Below are 24,447 nucleotides of genomic sequence, written 5' to 3' on the forward strand. Positions count from 1 at the left end.
AGGGAGCCAGGCCTGGGAACACAGGGAAATTGAGGCAGAGTTGCTGCGGGTGGAGGGCGGGATACTTGGTGAAAGAAGCACGGCTCAGTTGGTGCCACATGGTGGCCTTGGGTTGACTAGCCAGTGTCCAGCCCCAGGCACAGAGATGGGGTCTAGCTAGGACAGTCCTGAGACTTTTCACCAAGGTGACCATTCAGCAGAGTGAGGATGACCCAGGCGTGTTCCCTGGGCCTGCAGCAGCCCCAGGGCAAAAGCTCAGGTCCGGAGTCAGGCCCTGTCCCCAGCATGGTTCAGCCACCGGCCATAACCTCCTCTGGGGAGACGGTAGAGCATGTGATATATGGAAACGGGGAGAGGGGAGAAGACTGGTGGCAGGGACCCAGCCTGCCCTCCCCCCCACCACCCGAGCCTCCTTGGTGGGACTGGGCCCCAAGGGAAAGCCAAGGCTGGGAGACAGAATCGCTGGGCTGAGCAGGAGCAGAAAGGGCTGGGAGCACAGGGTGGGTTGTGGCCGTGAGACCCTTCCCTGGCCACGCTGTCAAGGACAGGATGTGGACACCTTGCCCCACGCCAGGCACAGCAGATGCTCCCTTTGGGGCTGAGACAAAGGAGAGGTGAGTCTGCCTCCTTGAGCAGCCGGGAAGGTACCAAGCAACCCCGGGCGAGGTTTGCGGGCGGCAGGAAAAGGCTGGCTGGGAAGGGGGAGTGGGCGGGGGTTGCAGGGATGCAGGAAAGCCTCCTTCGGCGCCCCTGTCCTGCCAAGGGAGGCTCTGGGGTCCGCAGGCCACCCTGGGCCCCTGGAGCAAAGGCCCCTTGGGATTTAAGGTCTGACCAATGACGCAGGAACAGCATTCTGGACACAGTGGTGGCTTGGGGCCTGCGACACCTATCGGCCCTCGGAGGCAGCTTCTGTGGCTCCTCAGGCCGGACTGCTGTGGCCTCAGGCCTGGGCCTCTCACATGCCCTGCACGCTCAACACTCCCGGGGGACAGGGAGGGGAGCCACCCCAATACTCCACGACCTGGGCCCGGCTGGCGGGCTGTGTCCTATGTGCAGCGGAGGACTCTGCAGCCAGGAACGAGCCAGCGCGGCAGACAGATGCCCACCACGGGGACCAGGACAGCAGGCGGCATCGTGCCCTGGGAGAAACTGAGGCCACTGCGCTCACATTAAGCTGTTATAGGGAGCATGCATTATTTTTTTTTAAAGAATAAAATTTCAAGACTCCAGAGTGGGCCTGGGAGGGTTGCCCAATCACCCCCCACCCCAACAAAGGGCCCAGGGGGTGAAACTGGGTACACCAGCCGCCCTTCTGGCCTCGGGAGGGCTGCCATGGCCGCCACCGGGCCACTCATCTGCCAAAAGCAGGGGAACGAAGTCCCTGGCCCAGGGCACCCTGCTCAGAAGGGGGTTCCACCCACAGCCCCCCTCACTCCGAGCTGGCTTCTCCCTATAGACCCCGTCCCAGCATCCATCCCTGTGAAGCCCCAGGCCTGGGATCAAAGACCGGGGTGGCCACTGCTGCCAGGGGCCCTGGGGGGCGCTGTGCTCCTTGGCCCTTGGTGTCTGGTCTGTAGAGCAGGACTGGCGCCCTCCCGGCCCCCCCTGAGCCCGGTCCCCTTCTGAGCACTTGACCCACATCTTGTCATCGAACCCTCACCACTTCCCCGAGGTGGGGACTATCATTATGCCCATTTAACAGATGAGGAAACTGAGGCTCAGAGAGGGGCACCACCACCCAGAGTCCCAGTCAGTCTCTGAGACCACACGCTGGGCCATCTCTGAGCCTCCCTCTGGTGTCCCAGGGATCCTGAGACATGAAGCCACTAAGCCTTTCACCCCAGGCCTGACACTTAGTAACACTGGACAAACGGGGCTGGGCGTGGCCTCGTCCGAAGCAGCCACAGACCTCACGGCAGAATCTTTTTCTTTATTTCAAACAAGACAGAGTCTGGGTGGGTGGGTGGGTGGGGGACGGGAGCGGGGATGCTTAGGACGAGCAGGAACATGGGGAGCCAAGGATGGGGCTCTCCCTAACCCGGGAAGTCCCGACTTCCCTTGTCCAGGGCGGGGGCCCAGCCCAGTTCCCACCCACAGGGTTAGGCAGGGCAGCCACTGAGAGCCCGGGGCCGGGAGGAGGGAGGTAGCCTCTGCGCCCCTCAGGGGGCTGTGTCCCCCAGCAGCCCAGGGCCCCCGCAGGTGTCCAGTGTTAGACACAGAGAATGCTGTGGGTGGGGGTGGACGAGAGGTAGCATGACCCTGTCACCCTGCACAGCGTCGCCGAGGGCTGGCTCAGTGGCCCTGGTGCCGGCAGCTGGTGTCTCCTGGTCTCCGGTTCCTCCCGGGGCGGCTCCTTCACTGGAGGGCCTCGTCGGCGATGGCCTTCTCCACCCGCAGGTACCAGGGCTGGATGCGGGTGTGCCGCATCAGGTCGTCGAAGGCCTCCAGGCCCTCCATCACTCGCAGCACGCCATACACCGCCTGGGGTGGGCACAGAGGGGCATCCAGACCTGCCCTGCCACCTGCCAGCTGAGGGTCCGGGGCCCGTCTCCCCTCTGTGAGCTCCACAACCCACCGAAGGGCTCATTTGGCCACGGGGCTTTGAACGAAGCACGGGGGTAACTGTAGATTTTGCCTGCCCCCTACACACACCCCGTTTTTGAGTAACACGCCCCACCCAGAGTTTCCTTTGAGAAAACGCCTCCCCCGGCTCTCCGATCCCGAGACCTCCCCCACAGAGCTGGGCCTGCCCATCAATGGGCTTCACACTGGCTACAGGGATGCTTCGCCATGGACGTGGAAGCCAGGACTCTTGCTGGGGGAGCCTGGGGCACTGGACCAAGGCTGGCCTTGGGCTGAGATCAACTCCAAGGAGCTGGAGTGCAACAGGGCATTGAGCCCCGGTAATACCACTTGGACCCCTGGATCCAGCGAGGCCTGAAGCCAACCCCTCCATTAAACTTGTCAGTTATGGGAACCAAGGCAGTTCCTGGTAGCTGGTTTTCCTGAAGCCCCTGGTCCAGATGGAGCCAGCTGCCTCTGATGTGAGGGAGCCGGAGATGCAGTTTTGCCTACATCTGCGCTCTCCCTGCCTGGGCTGCCCCGACCCAAAGACAGGACCCTCAGTGTGGGCACCCCTCCCCACCACCACACTCACCAGATCAGCCAGGTTGGGCTTCTGGCCCCCCATGAAGGGCCGGTCTTTGCCCACAGCTGCCACCCACTTGTTGGCAGCCTCATACAGGTCCTCACGCACATCATCCTGGAGGTGGTGCCTGGGCAGGGATAGGGGTGGTCCATCAGGGAAACTCCCACCTAGGCCCAGGTGAGGTCAGTGAAAAGGCCATCACGCACGCGCACACACATGCACCATCACCTGCTCTTGAGCCGCTTGCTGATGAAGTACATGGCAGCTGCGCCCACGTACTTGGCCATGGCGCCCTCCACAGCCCCGAACTTGCCCTCCCGGACAATGTAGTCGAAGGAGGCCAGGGCCTCGGTGGGCGTGCGGTACACGTTGGGGGAGATCAGGTGCACCAGCCAGTCGTCCGCCCACTGCCGCCACTTCATCTCCTCCCTGCGGGTAAGCAGGGGACAGGGCTGGCCAGGTGGGCTTCCTAAGCTGGGGCCTGGGAGGTGGGGGGCAGACCCACTATCTAGCCCTCCCAGTGCCTGGATGGGGAGCTGAGGCCTAAGCAGCGGGTCCTCATAGAGACTCAGCCCAGCTCTTGTGGCCTCCCAAGCTGCTCCCCCCGCACAGCATCTCTTTCAGCCTGGCCCCTTCTGGGGAAGGCCCCCCTCCCCCGCCATGCCACCTCCCCCCACCATGCCACCTCCCCCAGGCAGCCCCAGCCCCACTCACGTCCTGGCCTCCTTCCCACCATACAGTCGCTGGGCCTCCTTCTCGTCCAGCATGAGCCAGTACTTGTTGCAGAATTCGGTCACCTCCTTGCCCTGGTCGTTCGTGGCCTTCATGGGTGGATAGTAGGTGATGATGACATCCAGGGGCTGCCTTCAGGGTACATCCAGAGTCTCACCCCAACTCCTTCCTCCTCCAGGAGACCCCGCCCTCGCCTCCTTAGGGTGACTATCCACCCCGGCCTGGCCCAGCCCCGGGGTGAAGCCAGAACCGACCCATAAAAGTGCAGCACGAGGGATCCGGGGCAGACATCAAGAACTTCCCTGACGGGGGCAGGTGTGCGGGGGAGAGGAAGGGGAGTCTCTGAGTAGGACACCCGTGACCCGTTCAGGAAATGGAAGCAGCAGTCCCACCCGCTCCCATGCAGGACTCGGGGGAGGCCTCCCTGAGACCGTCTCCAAGGAGCTCCTTACCCCGACACCAGGTAGGACTTGAGGGCGCTGATGATGACAGAGGAGTCGTTCAGTTGTTGCTGGAGGAGAAGAGGGTGATTTAGATGGGGATGGGGGTGGAGGGTTCTAAACAACACCGTGCCCAGGCGTTCCTCAGACACTGGTCAGGGGGAACCAGGGTAGTTGGTCCACTCCTGGGGGGTTACCCCTATAACCCATGTCCACTGAGCTCTCCCCACCCCCAGGATACAGCCCCCACTCTCAGGGAAGCCGATCAGAAGGGAAACCCAAGTGTGGCTAATGGGGAGGAGGGTGTGGGGAGGACCCAGGGTCTAGGCCAGCCTTGGGCAAACTACGGCCCGCGGGCCGGATCCGGCTGTTCTATCCGGTTCTCTTGCTCTCCCCTCCGCTCCTTTACTTTGAATTTATATTAGTTCACACAAACACTCCATCCGTGCTTTTGTTCCGGCCCTCCGGTCCAGTTTAAGAACCCATTGTGGCCCTCGAGTCAAAAAGTTTGCCCACCCCTGGTCTAGGCCCTGCCTGCTCCACCTCCCTGGCCTCCAGGGCACTGAGGAGCAGGGTGGATGCCAGAAGCTACATACTGGGAGCCAAGCATGGGCCAGGCATTCCCTACAACCTGGAGAGTATGGTCCTCTGCTGACGGATGAAGAAGCAAGCCCAGAGAGGCTAAGTGACTGGCCCCAAGTCACACAGCGGTGAGGGCAGAGCCACATCTTGAACCCAGACCACCCTGATTTCAGAATCCACATTGCTAAGCTCTGTGGTGCTCTGCATCCCTAGACCAGGCTGGTGTTTGGTGTTGGTGGGGAAGGATGGCAGCCTACATTTACTGAGCATCTACTGTATACCAGCTACTTTCCCCTCATTGTCCTCAGCTGAGGCCAAGAGCCCGCGTTCCTTCCAGGGCTGACCCGGGGAGTACTCCAGGACACCCCAGGACATGGTGGGGGCTCCCAAAGCTCACCAGGCTCTCTCCTTCCTGGGCCAGCAGGATAGGCACCTTCCTGTAGGTGGAGAACTTGATCTCAGCCCTCCGCACAGGGTTCACCTCCACCACCTGGTAGGGCAGGGCGTGGAAGTCCAGGAAGGCGCGGACCTTGCTGCAGAAGGGACACGTTTTGTACTGGTACAGAGTCAGCTGCAGGCGGTCGGACAGGGAGAGCTGGATGGGGAGCAGAGGGAGAGGGGCTTCTGAGGCCTGTTTCCCCGGCCTGCCCCCAAACCCAGGCCCTGCCCCAAGCAAACTTGTTTCCCAGGGGAGCCTTCTAAGATGACCCTGAGAAAATGGGGAGAAACAGGGAGGTGGCGGGGAGGAATGAAGAGCCGAGGCTCAGCCTCAATCCAGAGTGCCCCACCCCCAGCGTGGCCAGAGTGGGTTCTACCTCCAGTCTCTAAGGGGAAAGGGTTGTATCAGGGCCTTGGGCCAGGATCTGGATCCTGCTGGTTCCGCAGGAAAGCCCCATGTGAGCTTGCTGCATATTCTAGTTTGAAAGTCACAGCTGCAGTCCACTGCCCTCAATGTTCAGGTGGAAACTGAGGCTGGACCGGTGGAAGTGAGCAGGGAGATACAGAGAACTCCACTCCCCTCCCACCCACCCCTGACACCCTGGGTGCAGGAATATGTGGATGAATGGGAGGAGGGGGGCCACAGCAGAGAAAGGCTGTGCTGGTGCAAGTTACAAAGAATTGCAAGGGCAGCTGGGCCACCACCTGGCTGGGGGAACACGTCCATGTCCCTCCGAATCGAAGGGTCATCGGTTCCATAAAAAATGCTAATAATAATAATATCAATAAATAAATACACAACCTCAGGATTTGAAGACGATGGGGGGCCGACAAAATGTTTGGAATGGGATAAACTGAAAGAGGCTTTCTTTCTCTTTTCTGTGATCTCAACATCTCCCCATTATAAAGTCTTTAAACAAGTTAGAAACACAACTTTAAGACAAAGACGATTCCGGTTAGCAGGCAGCAGTAGCGGCCCCATTTCATAGATGAGGACACTGAGGACTTGGAGACGAAACCAAGTCACTCGCCCAAGGTCGCGAGCGGACAGAGGAGGCGATTCCGGACCCGGCCGCCTTCCAAAGTCCCGCAGTTCCGCGCTGACCCCGGCGCCCCTACCCGCGTGGAGCTCGGTCCAGCCCGGGCTTACCTGCGCGGCGGAGGGCTGGGCACGGAGATCCTGGGCGCGCAGGTGCCACCGCGCGGTGTAGTACAGCCCCACAGCGCCTCCCAGGGCCAGAGCCGCCCTCCCCAGGAGCCGCCGGCTCCCCTTGCGGGCGATGGCGGCGGGGCTCGGGCCTCCCGCCGCCCCTGCGAAGCCAGCCCGGCTCTGCACTGGGAGTCGGGGCGCCGGATTACCGCCCAGCCTCCAGGCCAGAGCGCGCCCGCTGGGCCACAGCACCCGTGCAGCCTGGGCCATGTTCTCTCTACCGGCACCGCGGGCGGGCGCGCGAAACCAAGACCGCCGGGCTTAGGCTTCCCTTAAAGGGCCGGGTGGCTGGTGACCGGCAGGTTGCCGGGGTAATAGTGACGCCGAGCGAGCGGGCACAGAGGCACAGCAGTTGTAGGTTGGGCCCCCCTTTCATACTCCGCAGAGCCGCAGAAACACCTCCGGGATGTCTGGGAGTCGCTAAGTGCCCCGGCTCCTCAACACGTAGATGAAACGGTTCTCGGTGGTGACCCGGGTCGAATGGAGGGAATACCCGGGCGCCAGCCTCTGCTCGGCCTCACAGCTCCCGGTGTGGGCTCTTGAGTCCCAACATTGCCCGTAACATGTGGTTAGTAATTTCTGCCTCAAGCACCCAATCGAAAGAGACTGAACCCTTCGGAGTGTCAGGGAGTCACGGCTTCGGGTCCTTGAGGGTCGCGAAACCGCCACATCCAACTAACGGCAGGAGGGTGCCAGAGACTCAGCTCTTTCTGCCCTCCCGCTCCGCTGCACCATGTCGCCTATGGCTTGAACCATAAAATCTTCCCTACAATTTGGGGACCTTTAGGAAACCACGTGTCTAAGATTTCGCCCACGCGGAGGCGCCGGCTCTCCCACCCGCAAGTCCCCAGAGGTTGGATAGGGCAGATGGGAGAGGAATGGGGGTCCCGGTCTGCACCGACCCTCTGCCGCGCTGGGTCGCCCTGGCTGGGGGCCCGAGCCCCCGCCATCCAGGCTTCTCCGCGGGCAGACCCGAGTTGGCCCCGCCTTGCGGCCAAGGTCCGAGGGCAGGACTGGTTATGGGTGAGAAGGGGCGGAGTCTGGTGGCGGGGACAGCAAGGACCTCTCTCTTGGTGTAGGCGCGATAGCCGGACTGCGGCTAGTACACGGCTGGCCGGGGGCGGGGCTCTGGCAGGGGGCGGGGTCTGGGGGCGGCCGGGGCGGAGTTTTGGCTGCGGGGCGGGGCTCGGGCCTGAAGTTCCCGGCCTTGGAGCGGGCCCGGCGGCTTCCCCCGCTTTTCGCGAGGTTCCTCCGTTTCAGCTTCCACCAGGGCCCCCTGTCTGCACGGGGGTCGCCGCGTTCCATCATCGCGCGGTCCTTGAAGAGCCTGAGCCCGCAACGTCGGGCCCCCTCGGGGACCTGGGCTTGCCGGTAGAGGCGGGCGCAAAAGGCTAGGACCGCGGATTCAGGAAGCCGGGGACTCAGGGGGACTGCAGAAACGACCTGTTGCTCTCTCAGGGGTACCTTCCTGGGAAGAGGAATCCGGGCCGGGATAGGGGTTTGTGAGGGGCCGCGGAGCCCTCCCACCCTTCGCTCCTGGGTGGGTTGTCGCTGCAGACTCCTGTCTCGGTGAGCACTTGCGAGTGGGTCTCTGGAAACCTCACACACGAGCTGTTTTACAGAAGGGGGAACGGCGCTTCATGCACACTCGCGCTTCTGGATTTGCCCCGGCCGCCTGGTTCAGCCCCTGTGGGACAGCACACCTCAGCCAGGTGATCAAGTCATCACCAACAGTGATCCGTCATGTGGATAGCATGTTCCCCTGGTATGATGTGGTACAAATGGCACTTGACCTCTGTAGTTTTCCTCCTAAAACTCATAGCCCCAGTCTAGTCATGAGAAAAACGCCTGACAAGTTTCAGTAGAGGGAGATTCTACAAAATGCATGAGCAGTACTCCTCAAAATGTCAAGGTCATCAAGACCCAGGAAAGTCTGCTGCTGGTGTGGCTGAGTGTTAGAGCATCGACCTATGAACCTGGAGGTCAGGGCACATGCTGGGGTTGAGGGCTCGATTCCCAGAAGGGTGTGTGCAGGAGTAAGTCAATCAATGATCTCTTTCATCATTGATGTTTCTATCCCTCTCTCTTCCTCTCTGAAATCAATAAAATAAGGAAAGTCTGAGCAAGTGTCACAGCCAAGAAGAGCCTAATGAGGCATGACAACTAAATGTAACAGGGGATTGCCCTGGCTGGTTTGGCTCAGTGGACAGAGCGTTGGTCTGCAGACTGAAGGGTCCCAGGTTCTGGTCAAGGGCACATTCCCAGCTTGCGGGCTCGATCCCCAGTAGGGGGTGTGCAGGAGGTAGCCAATCAATGATTCTCATCATTGATGTTTCTTATCTCTCTCTTCCTCTCTGAAATCAATAATATACATATATATATTTTAAAAGTATGTATTCTCATATGTAATTGTCTGGTCATTAAAAACAAAAACGCAACATGGTATCCTGGATGGGATCCTGAAACAGGAAAAGGACATTGTGTACAAACCAAGGAAATCTGAATAAAGTATGGACTTTAGTTAATAATGTATCAAAAGTGGTTCATTAATTGTAACGTCACAGTAATATAAGATGTTAATAATAAGGGAAACAATGCAGGATATATGAGAGCTCTGCAAACTATTTTCACAATTTTCCTATAAATCTGAAACAAAATTACAAGTTCATTTTTTAAAACTTGTCTAATTGTGCACTTGGAATATATTGCATGGCTGGTGTTCTCTTTGTGGGAAGATTTGTTAATAACTTGTCAACTCTGTGATGTTATAGGACCACCCACTCTTTCTTTTACTTCATGAATCCATACGTTCAAGTATTTCCCATTTCATTACCTATAGCATCCTCTTACCCTTTAATGTCAGTAAAATCTATAGTTATAGATATAAAAATTTCTACTTCTGTTTATGTGTGTCTTACACCTTTCTGTGTTGAGAATTTTTTTCCAAATTTCTACTTATGTTATTAGTCTTTTTCACGAGTCATCTTTTGGCTTTGATATTCCTAATGTATCTTTGTATTTTATTAATTTCTGCTCTTCATTTACTGCTGCCTTCTATTTTCTTTGGATTTATTCTGTGGTTTCTTTTCTAAATTTTCACTTTGGACACTTTGCTCAGGACACTTTTCTTATAAAACACACACTTAAGGCTGTGCATGTGCCTCGTTTACTGTGAGCTGGACAAGGCATTAAGAGCCTGTTTCTCCTAGATCCGGTGTTCTGGTGGGGGGCGGGGAGCTTCAGAGTGTAGACTACTGTTCAGCCAGGATTGCTTTCCAGATGGATCCTCCCCAAGACCCCCTCAGGCCACAGGAAGACCAGTCACCCCTCCCTGCCTGCCCTTGCAGAGCAGTACCCCTTCCAGGCAGCCCCCCCTCTCTGCTCTCCAGCCCGTCCTCGCCCCACTCCACTGGCCCAGGTAGGCCCCTCCTCCTTCCGAAGGTGTCCACTGTCCATTCGGAGCCTGACCTTGTCCTCCCTGCCTGTTACAGCCTTGCTCAGGACCCCCTCCCCCAGAGGGAGAGGCTCAGCCACAGAACCAACCACATCTGAAATAATGGTTCCCAGCCGGAGGAGGAGCGCAGCTGGGACCGCCCCCCATCCCTACCCCCCATTTCCTCAACCACTGAGATGAATGGGGAGGGGCAGAGGGGCGCTGCCTGGTCAGTCTCCAGCGCCCAGGGAGGACTCGGGCAGGAACCTGAGTACCTCTCAGATGTCAGTTCTCATTTAACCCTGCCCCCTAGGCTGGGCACTCTCCTGCTGTGTCCTGGGCACGGAGGATACAAAGATGGAAACAGCCTTTCGTGAGAGCCCGATCCATCCGCACACAAGCCACCTTTGAAGGTGCCCAACAGACACCCAACCGTGGGCCCAGGGAGCAGGGAGCAGGGAGTGACCCGGCAGTAGCCAAGTGGCGATGCCCTTCCCTAGGTGCTGGGGCTACAGCCCAGGCCGGAGCGGTGCCGAGCTGCGAGGAGCAGAGGTCATGACAGCTCCAGAGGCCTGTCCAGCTCCACGGAGCCCAGCATCCGCCCGCCACCAGCTGGGTGCCTGGAGCCCGGTGCAGACCCTGCCCAGAGCCGTGGCCTCGGGTCCCCATCGTGGTCCTCATGGGTCCTCTCACTGCGTATGAGTCCAGGCCCCAGAGTGAGAGGCAGGCGCACCCAGCTAAGGGCCATGCTTGGGCCAGGCACCGAGCACCAGGAGACTGCCCTGGACCCAGACCATGTGGCAGAGCCTACCGCCCCCCGCCCCCTGCCCCATGGACCCCTCTCTAGGGAGGAATCCAGTGGGCATGTGGCCGGGGGGCGGGGGGAGGGACTGCCTTTTAGAGCTTTTCCATAAACAGGGCCCCCACCAGCTGGAAGGGGCAGGAGCCAGGAAATGCTCGATGAGTCCAGGTGAGTCCCGAGTTGAGAGATGGGCACGGGGGCTGGAAAGCTGCTTCTAGAAACTTGAGAGTCCAGCCGAGGCCCGAGAGGAGCAGGCCTTCCCCCTCCTGGGTGTTTGGACCTGCAGTGGCCAAGGGGGCCCCATCCGTAGACACCAAGAGGCCCCGCTGCTGTGACTGGCCTCCTGGGGCATGGGCGTCTCCTCGACGTGGTCCCGGGCTCCTAGAAGCCTCGTCACCCGCTGCCAGGGGACCCCTTGCCCAGCTTTCAGGCAAGTCAGAGGGTATTGTTGTTCCCCAACCACCCGTGGCTGGGCTGAACACGGCTCACACGTCTCCGGGGACCGGTCCAGGGGGTTAGACTGGATTCCTGACGTGCAATCAGCACAGGGAACACTTCGCTGCCTTCCTGGAGGGATTAGAGCAGGCACGGGGCCTGGGCCCTGTGGTCGGGAGAACAGGCCACGGTGTCCGTGGGAGCCCCGGGTGTTGGGCCTGTGGAGAGGGGAGAGCCACCTGCCAGGCCGTGGGGGCGGGAGGGGGTCTGGAGCAGCCAGATTTCTCCTGGCTTCGTGCCACAGGGAAATCCACGTGTAGGTGGCGTTTAAGTTCCTGCCATTGCTAAACGGACCCGGGGTGGAACTTGGAAGGCCTAGCCCTGGCTTCTCCCGGGAGGACCGTGGCCCAAAAGCTTCTGTGTGGCTTTTTATGGGCCAAGCGGAAGTGGGCAAGGGCCTGGCATGCTCACGCGGCGCAGGCCACTCTGAAAGCCCCTGTGCCTAGGGATTGCCCCAGCTCTGGGCAGGGGAACCTGAGAGTTCCCTCCTTGACCAGGTGCCCAGGCCCAGCGGGCAGCGGGTGGACGAGGAGTGGGGCCACCAGGGTCCCGACCGCCCTGGAGCCCTGGAGTCAGCCTGAGTCCGCACAGGAGTCTACCCCGCGCCCCTCACCCAGCCCCCAGTGCTGACTCAGCTGTGCCAGGCGGGGTGCCTGTTGAGCTGACCCTGCCCCAAAAGCCCTGCTGGACTCTGAGGAGGTGGCAGTTTTCACCTCTGACCCCGCACAGCCTGCAGGGCCCCTGCCGGCCTAAGGCAGATTGCAAGAAGCACCCTCAGCCGGTCCCCTGGCCGCCAGCTCAGCCAGCCCAGCACGGACTGCCCCAGCGATGGCCATGACTGTCCTGGGACCCCTGTTGTTTCCCAAACTGGTCCCCGTATATGGAGGGCAAGGAGAGACCAGAGAAAGAAACAGGCCACTCCAGATGGTAGGCGGCAGGCTTAATCGGCAAGGGAGCTTACCAGGCTGGCCTTGGGCGCCGAGAGACAAGTAGATCTCCACAGGCACCGCCAGAATCTTAATTTACAGAGAGGCCTTCATGGGCTCAGTCATATGTGCCATCAGAGGGCTCAGGAACACGGCTCTCTCAAGGCTGTGCACTGACGGGGTGAGGGGTGGGCAGGGATTCGCAGAGTTGGGCATGGGCAGAGGGCACAGGGGTGGGGGGTGGGCAGGGATTAGCAGAGTTGGGCATGGGCAGAGGGCACAGGGGTGGGGGGTGGGCAGGGATTAGCAGAGTTGGGCATGGGCAGAGGGCACAGGGGGTGGGGGGTGGGCAGGGATTCGCAGAGTTAGGCATGGGCAGAGGGCACAGGGGGTGGGGGGTGGGCAGGAATTCACAGAGTTAGGCATGGGCAGAGGGCAGAGGGGTGAGGGGTGGGTAGGGATTCGCAGAGTTAGGCATGGGCAGAGAGCACAGGGGGTGGGGGGTGGGCAGGGACTCGCAGAGTTAGGCATGGGCAGAGAGCACAGGGGGTGGGGGGTGAGCAGGGATTCTCAGAGTTAGGCATGGGCAGAGAGCACAGGGGTGAGGGGTAGCAGGGATTCGCAGAGTTAGGCATGGGCAGAGGGCACAGGGGTGGGGGGTAGGCAGGGATTCGCAGAGTTAGGCATGGGCAGAGAGCTCAGGGGATTGGGGTGGGCAGGGATTTGCAGAGTTAGGCATGGGCAGATGGCACAGGGGTGAGGGGTAGCAGGGATTCGCAGAGTTAGGCATGGGCAGAGGGCAGAGGGCAGAGGGGTGAGGGGTGGGCAGGGACTCGCAGAGTTGGGCATGGGCAGAGGGCACAGGGGGTGGGGGTGGGCAGGGATTCGCAGAGTTAGGCATGGGCAGAGGGCACAGGGGGTGAGGGGTGGGCAGGGATTCGCAGAGTTAGGCATGGGCAGAGGGCACAGGGGTGAGGGGTAGCAGGGATTCGCAGAGTTGGGCATGGGCAGAGGGCACAGGGGTGAGGGGTGGGCAGGGACTCGCAGAGTTAGGCATGGGCAGAGGGCACAGGGGTGAGGGGTAGCAGGGATTCGCAGAGTTAGGCATGGGCAGAGAGCACAGGGGGTGGGGGTGGGCAGGGATTCGCAGAGTTAGGCATGGGCAGAGGGCACAGGGGGTGAGGGGTGGGCAGGGATTCGCAGAGTTGGGCATGGGCAGAGGGCACAGGGGTGAGGGGTGGGCAGGGACTCGCAGCACCTGGCCCCCGGCTGTGCATCCTGCAGACCCTGCCCCACCCTCCCACAGTCACACCAGGGAGCATGGGCCACTCTACTCCCTGGCTTTCAGTCCACCCAGTGGCTCCTTGGTTGATCCAGGGCACTGCCCCTCCCCTAGTTACAATCCTCTGGGGCTCCACTGTCAGTCTCCCCCACATCCAACGGCCACCAAAGGCTCGAAGATCCCTTTTAAAGTCAAAGAGAGTGGCTGGGTGGAGCCCTGGCCTGCTGGTGGGAGCCCTGGCCTGCTGGTGGGAGGAGAGGCGGGGCGGGGTGGGGGGAGGCTGTGGGTGGCCGTGGCGCCTGGAGGGCATGTGGGCTTGGTGGCCACATCGTGGAAGCTTTGCTCATCTCCACTTCCTGCCTTTTCGTCACCCAGACAGGCAGCCCGGCCAGGGCCTGAGGGGGCTTCTCTGCCTCAGGATGACCAAGGCAGCAGCCCACCACCAGCTCAGAACCCTGCCCAAAGCCCCTTCCCTCGGGGACCGCTGCCCCTGAGCCCGGCTGGGGTGCTGGTTTCAGAGCGGCAGGTGGGGGGTAGAGCCAATGGCCCCTGTCCATTTCCTGAGGCCAGGACACCCTCAGTTCCACCTCAGGTCAGACTCCAGGCAGCCTCCATCCTCAGGGTGGCATCAGGAGGCACTGCCCAGGGGCCGAGCCCCGTCACCCCCTCCCAGGGACAGCCAGAGCCCCAGTGAGGAAACTGCTCGCCAGGACAAAGCTGGGACCAGCCATGGCAGGAGCACTTCTGGGGACGCAGGCCTGGACCACTGGACTGGGTCCAGGTGGTGGGTGGTCTCAGCGACCCTCAAAGGCAAGGCCAAGTCCTTGCACTCCACTCCCTGGGAGCCGAAGCACCAGGGGTCAGAGCAGTAGGGTGCAGAGCGGCTTCAGGCCCAGCCCCCAGCCAACGCAGTGCGCACCCCTCGCTGTCCCCGCTCCAGGTGCAGCTGAGCCACTCCATGTGCGGCTGGAGTGCCCAGCTTGGGGTCTCGGGGCCCACAGGAGGGGCCACGTCTGTAGGGATCAGCTTCAGTCCAGGGCCACTCCTGCACATGGGGCACGGAGGAGGGGAGGGGCAACTCAAGGCGGGGGCCCTTCCAGATGGGCGTCTGAGGAAGGGGTTTCCCCTGCACCAGGGCTGGGGGGGGCCCTTGGAGAACTCAGAACACTATGTCCTTCCCTGCCAGGAATGTTCACTTCCAGTGCCCCACCCTTCCCTGCGCCTTCTGAGAACGAGGAAACAGATCACGAGGGTCTCAGCACCCATACTCCCCCGCCCGTCACCCCCGCCTTGGCCCGAGCACGGGCTCCTGGAGGTCAGAGATGCCAGCTCATCCAAATCGGGGCCACTGAACACAAACAGAGTGGAGGGAAGGGGCACAGAGAGTGTGCCAGGGAGCCCCTGTCCCCGCAGAGGTGTGGCGCTCAGGGGGAAGTCCCCCGGGTCCCCCCTGGCCTTCCTGCCCCTCCGTCTTGCACAATCCTGACCGCGGGGAAAGGGGCAGAAATCTTACCAAATGTTCCGCGGGAGTTGCTGGCAGTTACCTCACCTTTCCTGAATTTGGCAAAGGACATACCGCTCCACCCCAGGGTGAGCGGGAGAACGGGGACCATAAATAGGGCCCCTCAGGCCAGCCTCCTCACTCGCTCTTCCTCCTTCACCACCTGCCTGGCTCAGCAGCTGCCCGGTTGCCTCAGCCCTGAAACCATGCCCCTCGGACTCCTGTGGCTGGGCCTCACCCTGCTGGGGGCCCTGCAGACCCAGGCCCAGGACTCCACCCCAAACCTGATCCCAGCCCCACTTCTGTCCAAGGTCCCGCTGCAGCCAAACTTCCAGGATGACCAGGTGAGGCACCTGGCGGGCAGCTGTGGGGAGGACGCCAGGAGCAGTGGGAGCGAAGGGCGTTGAGGCTGCGTCTTAGAGAAGGTTCTGGACAGGGCGGGCCCACGTTTCAGCTCAGCCTGTCCTTCCGACTCCTGATGGAAACCGTGCCCCCACTCCCACCCCCACCCCCACCCTAGCCTCGCTGACCTGCTAGGTCCACATTCTCTCCCATAATCTCCATAGTCCATGCAAGGTGGGGACATCTTCAGTCCCACTGGCCACGGTCACTCCATCCCTGCCGGACCCCGGGCTCCCTCTGGCCCGCAGCCTCCAGCTCCTGCCGCTTTGTCAGTGCAGGCCCAGGGCAGGCCTGATCCCAGTCAGGAGTCCTGCGGGCCTGGTGGAGGCGCTCCTGGTTCGGAGCCAGCCGCCCCGAGATGGGTGCAGGGACAGAGCCGTTGGGACCCCTGCGGCCCACTCGGCCTGTCACCAGCCCCCTGCAGTTCCAGGGGAAGTGGTACGTCGTGGGCCTGGCGGGAAATGCAATTTCAAAGAAAGAGGACAGCCAGCTTAAGATGTACACCACCAACTTCGAGCTGAAAGAAGACGGCAGCTACAATGTCACCTCCATCCTGCTCAGGTGAGAGCCGCCACCTCCTGGGGAGCATGGGAATCGGGGGGGGCTGCGGGGAGGAAGGGCTCTGAGAGGCAGACTGATGTCACGGCCAAGGGGTGACCGAAGCTGACAGGTAGTCACTCGTCCTCTACTCAGTACTGGATCCATAGACTCGTTTCCTCCTCCCTCATTCACTGCGTCAGCATTTATTGATCACTTCTGTGCGCACACAGACAGCAGCAGGGATGCACACGGATAGGCCTCGGGGAATGAGACAGAGAGCAGGGGCGTCTGGAGTGGGAGGAGGGTCCCTGGGCCCAGCCTGGAACCCCGCCAGCACCTCACTGGGGGCTTCCAGGGAGGTGGCCTCTCGGCTGGGCCTTGGAGGAACGGATCTGCCTTGGAAGGAGGGGCAGGGGGCTCACAGCAGGGGCCGGCAGCCTCTGAGTAAGAGAGCCGCTCCTTCACTCGCTCCTTCGGGCAGCCGCAAGCCATCATGTAGGTGCCCTGGGGGTGAGCTCATGAGCAGCCTGGCGGGGGGGTGGGGGGGGGTGGGCACCACACTGCTGCGGCCTCAGGCACCGGCACCCAAGGGATCTGGTGAGGAGCACAGGGCCCCTCTGGCGGCAGGGGGAAGAGGAATGGTGGGGTGCCAGGCTCACCAGCTCCTGTGGGTTTCTGGCTCTGGTACCTGGGGGCGGGGGGCTGGAGCCTTGGGGCAGTAAGGGGCATGAGGACGGGTTTGGGGAGATGGGCTCTCGGGTGCCAAGGCCATGGTGAGATGAACTGCCCAGGAGAGGGTACAGAGGGAAACAGCAAGACAAGAGGAGGGGACAGACGCCCAGGGTGGGGCGGACGGTGCAGAAGGCCACCGAGGGCGAGAGCCCTGAAGACGGAAGGACAGTGGTGCTGGAGGCAGGCGAGGCAGGGCAGCGGGAGAGCGGAGAGGGAAAGACCAGGCCTCCTGCTGCGGGGGGGGGGGGGAGGTGAGGGCGGGGGGGCCTAGGCTGGGCTGCACCCAGGGCTTCGGAATCCCAGCCCCTCCCGCAGCAACCCTGGCTCCCACCTCGTCCAGCCCAGGGGGTCCAGGCCTGAGTGTCCCCCCCTCGCCCACACGTCTCTCCCACTCCCACAGGAACCAGCTCTGCGACTACTTTGTCAGAACGTTTGTCCAAACTTCCCAGCCCGGCCAGTTCGGCCTGGGCAACATTCAGGGTGAGTCCTGAGTGATGTGGGCCCTGGGGTTGGGGTCCCAGGCGTGGGGTCCTCCCAGAGGGGGAACCGGCCCCCCTGCGCCTCCACACAGATGCCGTCCTGTGTGGGGCGGGGGAGGAAGGAACTGCTCTGTCCAATCAGCCAGGGCTGACCCCGCGCTGTCCACCCCGCAGCTTACCCTGGACTGCAGCGCTACGCCGTGCGAGTGGCGGCCACCAACTACAACCAGTTCGCCATGGTGTTCTTCAAGAAGGTTTTCCAAAACCGGGAGTACTTCAAGATCACCCTCTACGGTGGGTCTTCACCCACCCCGGGGACCCCGCTCCTGTCCCATTCCAGGGAGGGAGGGGCCCATCCCCACCCATCCCCCAAGGCCCCTCCAGTGTTATCTCTGCCCCAAGTCCCCGGAGGCCAGGGAGAGAGGACTTTCGCAGACCCCCCCGAGGAAGGGGTCTGGGCTCGTTCATCCATTCAACAATATTCATGGAGTGTCTCCCGGCCCCTCGCCGGCCATCTTGGCCACAGGAAGGACCAAGGAACTGCCCTCTGAACTGCAGGAGAACTTCACCCGCTTTGCCAAATCCCTGGGCCTCACCGATGACAACATCGTCTTCCCTGTCCCAATCGGTAATGGCCAGTTGGGGAGAGGAGGCAGGGGCATGGGGACTGTCCAGGCCTGGTGACATCCCACCAGGGAAATGGGGAGAGGAGGCCTGCTCCCCTCTAGTCACTGGAGCCCCCTGGGAGCCACTTTGGCTTCAGAAAGACCATGCCCCAGCCCAGGGGTCTGCGGGCCCCCCCGGGGTCTGGGTCCCAAGGACTCTTCCCTGAGAGATGGCTTGGGCCGACCCAGATGAGAGGTTCAGGCCGGTCCAAGCTTCCCAGTCTCATTGCCTGGGCCCCCTCCCCTATAGCCCAGGTCCTGCTGTTCTGGGCCACCTCCCCCTCCCCCTGGGGCTTGCTCACCACTGAGTTGGGAGGCACTTTTGTCTTCAGGTGACCTGGCCAGGCAGGGGCTGGACCCGGGCCACTCAGAGCCACCGGCCTCCCCAAGGCTGAGGGGCTGCCAGGGCTCATCGGGTTAACGGGCAGGAGACCTCGGTGCCTAGCAGGTGGCTGGGCCTCATTTGAGTCCTTGAGAACAAGTGACCCCCAGGTGATCTCAGGCCTTTCTCTAGACCCCCTCCCCCATCATCTGTCCCTCTGCTGCCCCAGCCCTGAAGGGAACCTCTAGATCTGCTGCTACTGGGCCAGGCTGGGGCCTGGGGCAGCCGGGGGGCAGGGCACGGGTCCTGGTGGTGAGGGGTCACACACACACATCCCTGCCTATTGTGACGAACTGTCTCCCCCACAGACAAGTGCATCGATGACCAGTGAGCATGCGGTGAGTATGGATGGGGAGGGCGCTGACGGGAGCCAGAGTGCAGCGGCTGGCTGCTCCCCTACCCGGCACTGTCGCCATGGTGACTCCCCTGCGTTCCTCTCAGGTGCCTCCTGTCTTTCTCCTTCCCGTTGCCTTCATATCAGCCTCTGCCCAAGGTGCCACCCAGCTGCCCCCACGAGCCGGACGCCCCTGAGAACCAGGAGCCTTCTCTCAGTTCGGCCCAGCTCTGCTCCTAGCCACGCTGCTGATGGAGTTGCTCCTTGATGCTAAATAAACAGGCCCCACACCCCCAGTCTGTGTTCCTTGCCCACCGGGCCATCTGGGAGGGCAAAGGGCAAGGGTGGCTCTCAGCATGACGCCCAGGCCGCCTTGAGGCCCTCAGTGAGGGATGGAGGTCACCGAACTTGAGTCCATCTTTGAACACTTCCTAACTCCCAATCCTGGGCCCGCCCCCAAGCCAATGCTAGCCCTCACATGTCTTTGCCTTTGAGGGGTGCCCCGTCCAATGGGAACACTGATGAGGTCCCACCTCATGTCAGGGCCGGCCGGGGAGCTGGAGGGAACAGGGGAAGCTGAGTGCTGTCACCCCCAACTCACCAGGATCCCTGTGATGTTAGAAGATGGCAGCCAACCGTAGGTGGGACCGAGGAATGCCCAGCTTGAGGCTGTGCCAGGCACAGAGGGTCACCAGGGGTAGTCCCCTGCTCCTCTGCCGGCCTCCTGTGGGTCCAGTGCTCGCCCTCCTGTCCCCACTGGTGGGTGGCAGTGTCCATGCCGAGCCCATTCAGAGCACGGTCCCTCAGCCATACCTCTCCTCTATGACGATGTCTGGACCACCAGGGGCAGGGCTGCGGGGAGGCGGGAAAGGGGGATATGCTGCCAGGGATCCCGATTCCGGAAGGCTTGAGGGCTCCAGGCCTGCACCACCACTTGGCGGGCCGGTGTCTGGACCTGACAAGCTCCTGCCCACCCACAGGCTGCAGCTGTAGCCTCTCTTCCCCTGTGCCACACACAGGAGCTCCCTCTCCGGCCGCTTCTCCCCTTGCAAGGTCAGAGGTCAGAGGCCAGAGGAGGCAGGCTTCTGAAGGAACCCAGGCTCCTCCACCTCACAGGCTTGCACACCTATCCCATTCGCCCTTGGCAGGGGGACGGGGAGATACTGGAGCTGTGAGCAGTCCCAGCCTCAGCCACCAGGGAGCAGGACAGACCTGGACCCAGGCCCAACCAGATGCCACTGTAGCTCGGGGCCAGACTCCAGGGAAAGATCAGTTTAGTGGAGCCTGGACTGAGAGAGGGATGGGGCCACCACAGGAAGGACACCCAGCTGCCCCCAAGCATGCTCCTAGCACCCTCTCGGACCCAAAGATTTATCCCTCTCCAGGAATGGTCCAAGTGCTGTCACCTGCTCCATCCAGGGGCAGAGGTGCTTCGCAAGGCGACTGTGAGGGTGTGGCTGGCCCCCAGCAGGGAGGAGTGGAGGCTTGGCAGGAGGGTGGCCGATTGGGGGACAGGAGAAAGGATGCCCACACTTTATAGTCCGGGATGGGGGTGGTGTCAGCTGACCTGGGTGAGGAACAGGTCACGAAAATTCTTCAGGCACGGTTCAGCTGAGGCCTCACCTCCACTCAACTCAACGTGGTCCAGAGAGAAGGCAGTGGCACTGACCGTATGCAAGTCACTCTCAGCTGGAGATCACACCTGTGGGTCCAGCTCAGGAGCGACACTTGCTAGCTGGTGACTTTGAGCAGGGCTCCCTTTCCCAGCTAGTAAAGGGGTGGGGGTGATGGCAGCTGGGCCAGTCGTATCCCACGGCTTTTCTTGAGCGACAGCCACACGCAGCACTCTGCCAACCTTGACTCTCAAGGAGGCTGTGAACGAAAATGTTCCCGAAGCCATTAGGGGGTCTTGAGAAACCACGCATCTCCGATTTCGCCCACGCGGAGGCTCTGGCTGGCCCACCCACAGGTCGCCAGCGTCAGGAGGGGCAGAATGGGGATAGAATGGGGGAGGAGAGGTCCCAGGCTGCTTCTGCTCCTCTACCCAACTCGCTTGCCCGAGCCTCCACCGCTTAGGCTTCTCGGCCAGCAGCCTGGGGATGGCTGGGCCGGGAGAGTGAGGAGCTCGACTGAGAGGGCGGGGCTCGGCGGGGGGCGGGGCCTGACGGCGGGCGGGGCGGGGTTCTGGTTGTGGGAGGGGCGGGGTCTGACTGTGGGTGGGGGCGGAGTTATGATTGGGGTGGGGCTCCCTGCCTTGTGGGCGGGGTCCCGGCTGCCCAGCCCGCAGGTTGCGTTCATCAGCGCGGCTCCAGTCTTCCGGCCCCGCGCGACGCCCGCCCCCTCCACCTTCCGCCCGGCGCGGGCTACGGCGTGACGGTCGCGGCGTTTCAGCGTCTCGTGGCCTTTGCGGCGCCCGAGCCCGCAATGTCGGGCCCCAATATGGGCATGCCGGTGGTGCCGAGCACGGAAGACGAAGATGACAGCTTCGGGGAAGCAGGTGACTCAGGGGGACTGCGGAAGCGACCGTTGCTTTCTCAGGGGTACCTTCCTGGGAAGGGGGATGGGGCCCGGATAGGGGTTTGGAAGGAAGGAGCCCTCCCATCCCCCGCTCCTGGGTGGGTTTCAGGTTCAGGGCGAGCACCTGCGAGTGGGTCTCTGGAAATCTCGGCATTCGAGAGCTGTGAGCAGCGGGCCCCATTTTACATAAACCGAGGCCGATTCACGGACACCCGCGCTTTTGGGGTTTGCTCCAGTCCGTAGTTCAGGCCCTGTGGGGACGGCGGACCTCGTTGGCCCAGCCCAAGGGCTATTTGGGTGGGCGCGCGCCCTTGCTAAGTCAGCATCCCCAGCCATCTTTTATGGTGTGGCCTGGAGCCCTGGCGAATGTGACTTGTTTACAAAGCAGCCTGTTGTGTGCACAACACTGCGGTGGAGGGAAGGTGGGTGAGGTGCGGAGAGAGAACCATCGACTCCCTTCGCACCCTCTGAAGCCTGTTCCCTCATCCGTAAAATAATAATGATTAATGCCTCGGCACTGAGATGTGTCAGGATTAAATGAGAAAATGAATGAGAAATCCTTAGTAGGTCCCGAAATGCAAGTGTTCAGTAAATGGTTATTATTATTCTCCTTAGTGTAATAAAGATTGGGTTATTAGAGTGCAGGACTTAGTAAATGTAGGGTATGGCGTCTGCGTTTTGTTTTGGTAACAGCTTTATTGAGCTATAATTCACATACTATACAACTCGTCCATTTCAATTGTACAATTCAGTGGGTTTCACAGTATCCAGAGTGTGCATCCATTACCTCAATAGTTTTATTTTTTAATATATTTTTATTGATTTCAGACAGGGAAAGAGAGATAGAAACATCAATGATGAGAAAAAATCATTGATCGGCTGCCTCCTGCACGCCCCCTACTGGGGGTCGACCTGCAACCTGGGCATATGCCCTTAACTGGAATCGAACCCAGGACCCTTCATTCTGCAGGCTGAAGGTCTATCCACTGAGCCATACCAGCGAGGGCATCACCTCAATAGTTTTAGAGCACTTTCATCACCCAGGGCCTGCGTTTAATAGAGGTAGACCTCCCACAGGAAAAGTGGTGAGCTGGCCGCTTTGCCCTGAACGGTGGCCAGATGTGTGTTAAGCTGCATCAAGACAGGCCTCCCAGGAGTCGCATTGAGTGGTCGCTGGCAGATTCACAGCACTTAGCACAGTGGGGAGGAGGGAGGCAAAGGCTTGGAACTGGCAAGCACCTTGACACAGATGAAGCCTGGCCTCCGTGTTGTGGAGACAATGCCTCCCCCATCCTTCTCCTGGCTGTGTCTCTTGACACACAATGTGAAATGTTGATAATAATGACCATGCATTAAGTACTTGCTGCAGCCAGACCCTATCTGAGTTCTTGATATACTCGAGTCCTCACAGCCGCCAGTACTGTATCCCCCTTTTCCAGAGAGGCTGCAGTAACTTCCTGGGATGGAGCAGAGCTGGGGCTGAAAAGCCCAAGGGCCCCACTTTCCAAGTCTGAATCTTGGCTCTGGCCTCTGACTAGCTGGAGGACCCTGGGCAAGTCCTTTCCTTTCCTTCCTGGGCCTCAGTTTCCCCTCCTGTACCACAAGGTGGTTGGACTGTAAAGCCCAGCAGAGACTTTCCAGGCCTCTGGCCTCTGAGGTGTGCCAGCTCTGGGTGATGGGCGCTCTTCCTCCAGAATGCAGACAGATTTGCATCCATATTCCAGACACCCTCCAGCGCTGGCCTTTTCCAAACACTGCCAGCCACTTTCCCTTTGTCCCCAGCTGGCAGCAGAGTGTGAGTCATGGGCTGGCTCAGAACTGGCTCCCGCAGTGGGCACAGGCCCAGCCCTTGGGCCCCAAGGGACATTGTGTTGCTGGGTGCAGGTCAGGAGTGGTTGTGGAGGAGGGAGTGACGATTTCTGGTGGAGACCAGGGAAGGCTTCTCAGAGGAGGTGTTTTGAGCTAGGTGCTAAATGGCTGTTGTTGAGGTGGCAGGGACAGTCGAGCAAAGGCAGAAGGGCTAGAAAGTTAGAGGCTTCATTCATTCATCTATTCATTCACTCATTCAGCAGACGCTCATTGTGTGTCAGTGAGGGCCTCGGGGACACAGCAGTGAACACGAGACCATTCCACTTCTCACAGAGCTCTATGGCCTGGTAGGGGAGGCAGACCAGCACACAGATCATCACATCCGGAGGGAGGGCCCCCGAGGTGTACGCAAGGGGATCAGGCATAGAGGGGATCTGGTCTGGGGTGTTGGGAGGGCTCCCTGTGGTGACATCCATGCTGAGACTTGAAGCATGAGTAGGACTCATCCAGGAGGAGAGGAGGGAGGGAAGACAGGAAGGGGTACAGAGCATTCCAGGCAGAGGCAACAGCATGTTCAAGGGGCCTGAGGTGGGCAAAGGCAGATGTGAGAGAGGAGAGGAAAAGGTGGTGGGAGGCAGGGCCGGACAGGGGAGTGGGTCTTGGAGTCTTCTGGGTGCCTTATCGTGAGGGCAAAGGCCATGGAAGAGCTGGCAGGATGGGCTTGCCTGGGGCCAGAGGCCTGGATTGCTTGACTCAGGAATGGGGGCTCTGGCCTCTCAGGTGAAGGAAGTGGAAAGGAGATTGGTATCTGGCAGGACTTCCCAGGCAGGACCCTGGCTGACCCTGGTGTGCTAAGGGGTTCTCTCTCCAAAGCCTTCCCTCTTTTTATATCCGCCCCCTTTCCACACAGTGACCCTGCGGCTCAGGAAGGAGGACAGACTTGCCAAAGCCCTTTTGGAGTCAGGCTGGGGGATGGCGGCTGGGGGTGAGGGGTGTCTGTGAGCGCCGGAGAGACATGGGATCTTGGCTCTCTTTCCCCTTACTCCAGAATATGCTGCCATCAACTCCATGTTGGACCAGATCAACTCCTGTCTGGACCACCTGGAAGAGCAGAACGACCACCTCCACGCCCGCCTCCAGGAGCTGCTTGAGTCCAACCGGCAGACGCGCCTGGAGTTCCAGCAGCAGCTGGGGGAGGACCCCGACGACGACGACGACGACTACTACTATGACGCCTACGAAGCCGCCTACGAGGACGACGACGACGACGACGCCAGCCCTTAGGCTCCAAGCAGGCCCTCACCCCGCCTCCCGGGGCCGGGCTCCAGCCTGGGCACTCACCACCTGATCTAGATGCCTTCTCAAGGGCTGGCCTACAGGTCCCCTGGCGGCTCTGCCTGCCTGAGCCACTCTTCAGATACTCCCCTCGGCGTGTATGGGCCACCTCCCCGCACCCAGCCTTCCCTCCTGGGGCCAGGTGTGGGCCTGCAACCATCCCATCTCCCCTGCCTGTCCCATTCCTGGGCACTCCCCACTCCGCCCAGGCCTTGAATGTCCACATTAAACGTGTCTCCAACAGCACTGCGCCTCTGACTGGA

At 61.0% G+C, this 24,447-nt stretch overlaps 3 protein-coding genes across 3 annotated transcripts; 2 read left to right on the plus strand and 1 right to left on the minus strand.

Annotated features, from left to right (window-relative positions):
* Positions 1 to 1,910: 1,910 nt before the first annotated feature.
* PTGES2 (prostaglandin E synthase 2) lies at positions 1,911 to 7,294 on the minus strand. The gene is made up of 7 exons (XM_080668112.1): positions 6,491 to 7,294; positions 5,300 to 5,497; positions 4,333 to 4,391; positions 3,863 to 4,012; positions 3,377 to 3,577; positions 3,158 to 3,275; positions 1,911 to 2,481 (listed from the first exon to the last, which is right to left on the minus strand). Exons 1-7 carry the CDS (start codon positions 6,758 to 6,760, stop codon positions 2,356 to 2,358), a joined length of 1,122 nt encoding a protein of 373 aa, XP_080524238.1. The 5' UTR covers positions 6,761 to 7,294; the 3' UTR covers positions 1,911 to 2,355.
* Positions 7,295 to 14,826: 7,532 nt separating this feature from the next.
* LCN2 (lipocalin 2) lies at positions 14,827 to 18,819 on the plus strand. The gene is made up of 7 exons (XM_080668619.1): positions 14,827 to 15,333; positions 15,816 to 15,952; positions 17,064 to 17,143; positions 17,317 to 17,436; positions 17,669 to 17,770; positions 18,498 to 18,527; positions 18,631 to 18,819. The coding sequence occupies exons 1-6, from the start codon at positions 15,196 to 15,198 to the stop codon at positions 18,518 to 18,520; spliced, it is 600 nt and encodes a 199-aa protein (XP_080524745.1). The 5' UTR covers positions 14,827 to 15,195; the 3' UTR covers positions 18,521 to 18,527; positions 18,631 to 18,819.
* Positions 18,820 to 20,305: 1,486 nt separating this feature from the next.
* On the plus strand, positions 20,306 to 24,430 carry BBLN (bublin coiled coil protein). The gene is made up of 2 exons (XM_080670582.1): positions 20,306 to 21,020; positions 23,898 to 24,430. The coding sequence occupies exons 1-2, from the start codon at positions 20,948 to 20,950 to the stop codon at positions 24,131 to 24,133; spliced, it is 309 nt and encodes a 102-aa protein (XP_080526708.1). The 5' UTR covers positions 20,306 to 20,947; the 3' UTR covers positions 24,134 to 24,430.
* The last annotated feature ends 17 nt before the right edge of the window (positions 24,431 to 24,447 follow it).

This window comes from Plecotus auritus (assembly GCF_963455305.1).
Source record: "Plecotus auritus genome assembly, chromosome: 5".
Classification (NCBI taxonomy): domain Eukaryota; kingdom Metazoa; phylum Chordata; class Mammalia; order Chiroptera; family Vespertilionidae; genus Plecotus; species Plecotus auritus.

Excerpts from the sequence above, each read along its gene's own strand:
- LCN2 (XM_080668619.1), top strand. The coding sequence starts at position 15,196 with ATGCCCCTCGGACTCCTGTGGCTGGGCCTCACCCTGCTGGGGGCCCTG. Across the intron at positions 15,953-17,063 it reads GTCACCTCCATCCTGCTCAG|GAACCAGCTCTGCGACTACT; the intron begins GTGAGAGCCGCC and ends CCACTCCCACAG. Across the intron at positions 17,437-17,668 it reads CTTCAAGATCACCCTCTACG|GAAGGACCAAGGAACTGCCC; the intron begins GTGGGTCTTCAC and ends TCTTGGCCACAG.
- PTGES2 (XM_080668112.1), bottom strand. The coding sequence starts at position 6,760 with ATGGCCCAGGCTGCACGGGTGCTGTGGCCCAGCGGGCGCGCTCTGGCC. Across the intron at positions 4,013-4,332 it reads AAGTCCTACCTGGTGTCGGG|GCAGCCCCTGGATGTCATCA; the intron begins GTAAGGAGCTCC and ends TGTACCCTGAAG. Across the intron at positions 3,578-3,862 it reads GGTGGGAAGGAGGCCAGGAC|GGAGGAGATGAAGTGGCGGC; the intron begins GTGAGTGGGGCT and ends GCTTACCCGCAG.
- BBLN (XM_080670582.1), top strand. The coding sequence starts at position 20,948 with ATGTCGGGCCCCAATATGGGCATGCCGGTGGTGCCGAGCACGGAAGAC. Across the intron at positions 21,021-23,897 it reads TGACAGCTTCGGGGAAGCAG|AATATGCTGCCATCAACTCC; the intron begins GTGACTCAGGGG and ends CCCTTACTCCAG.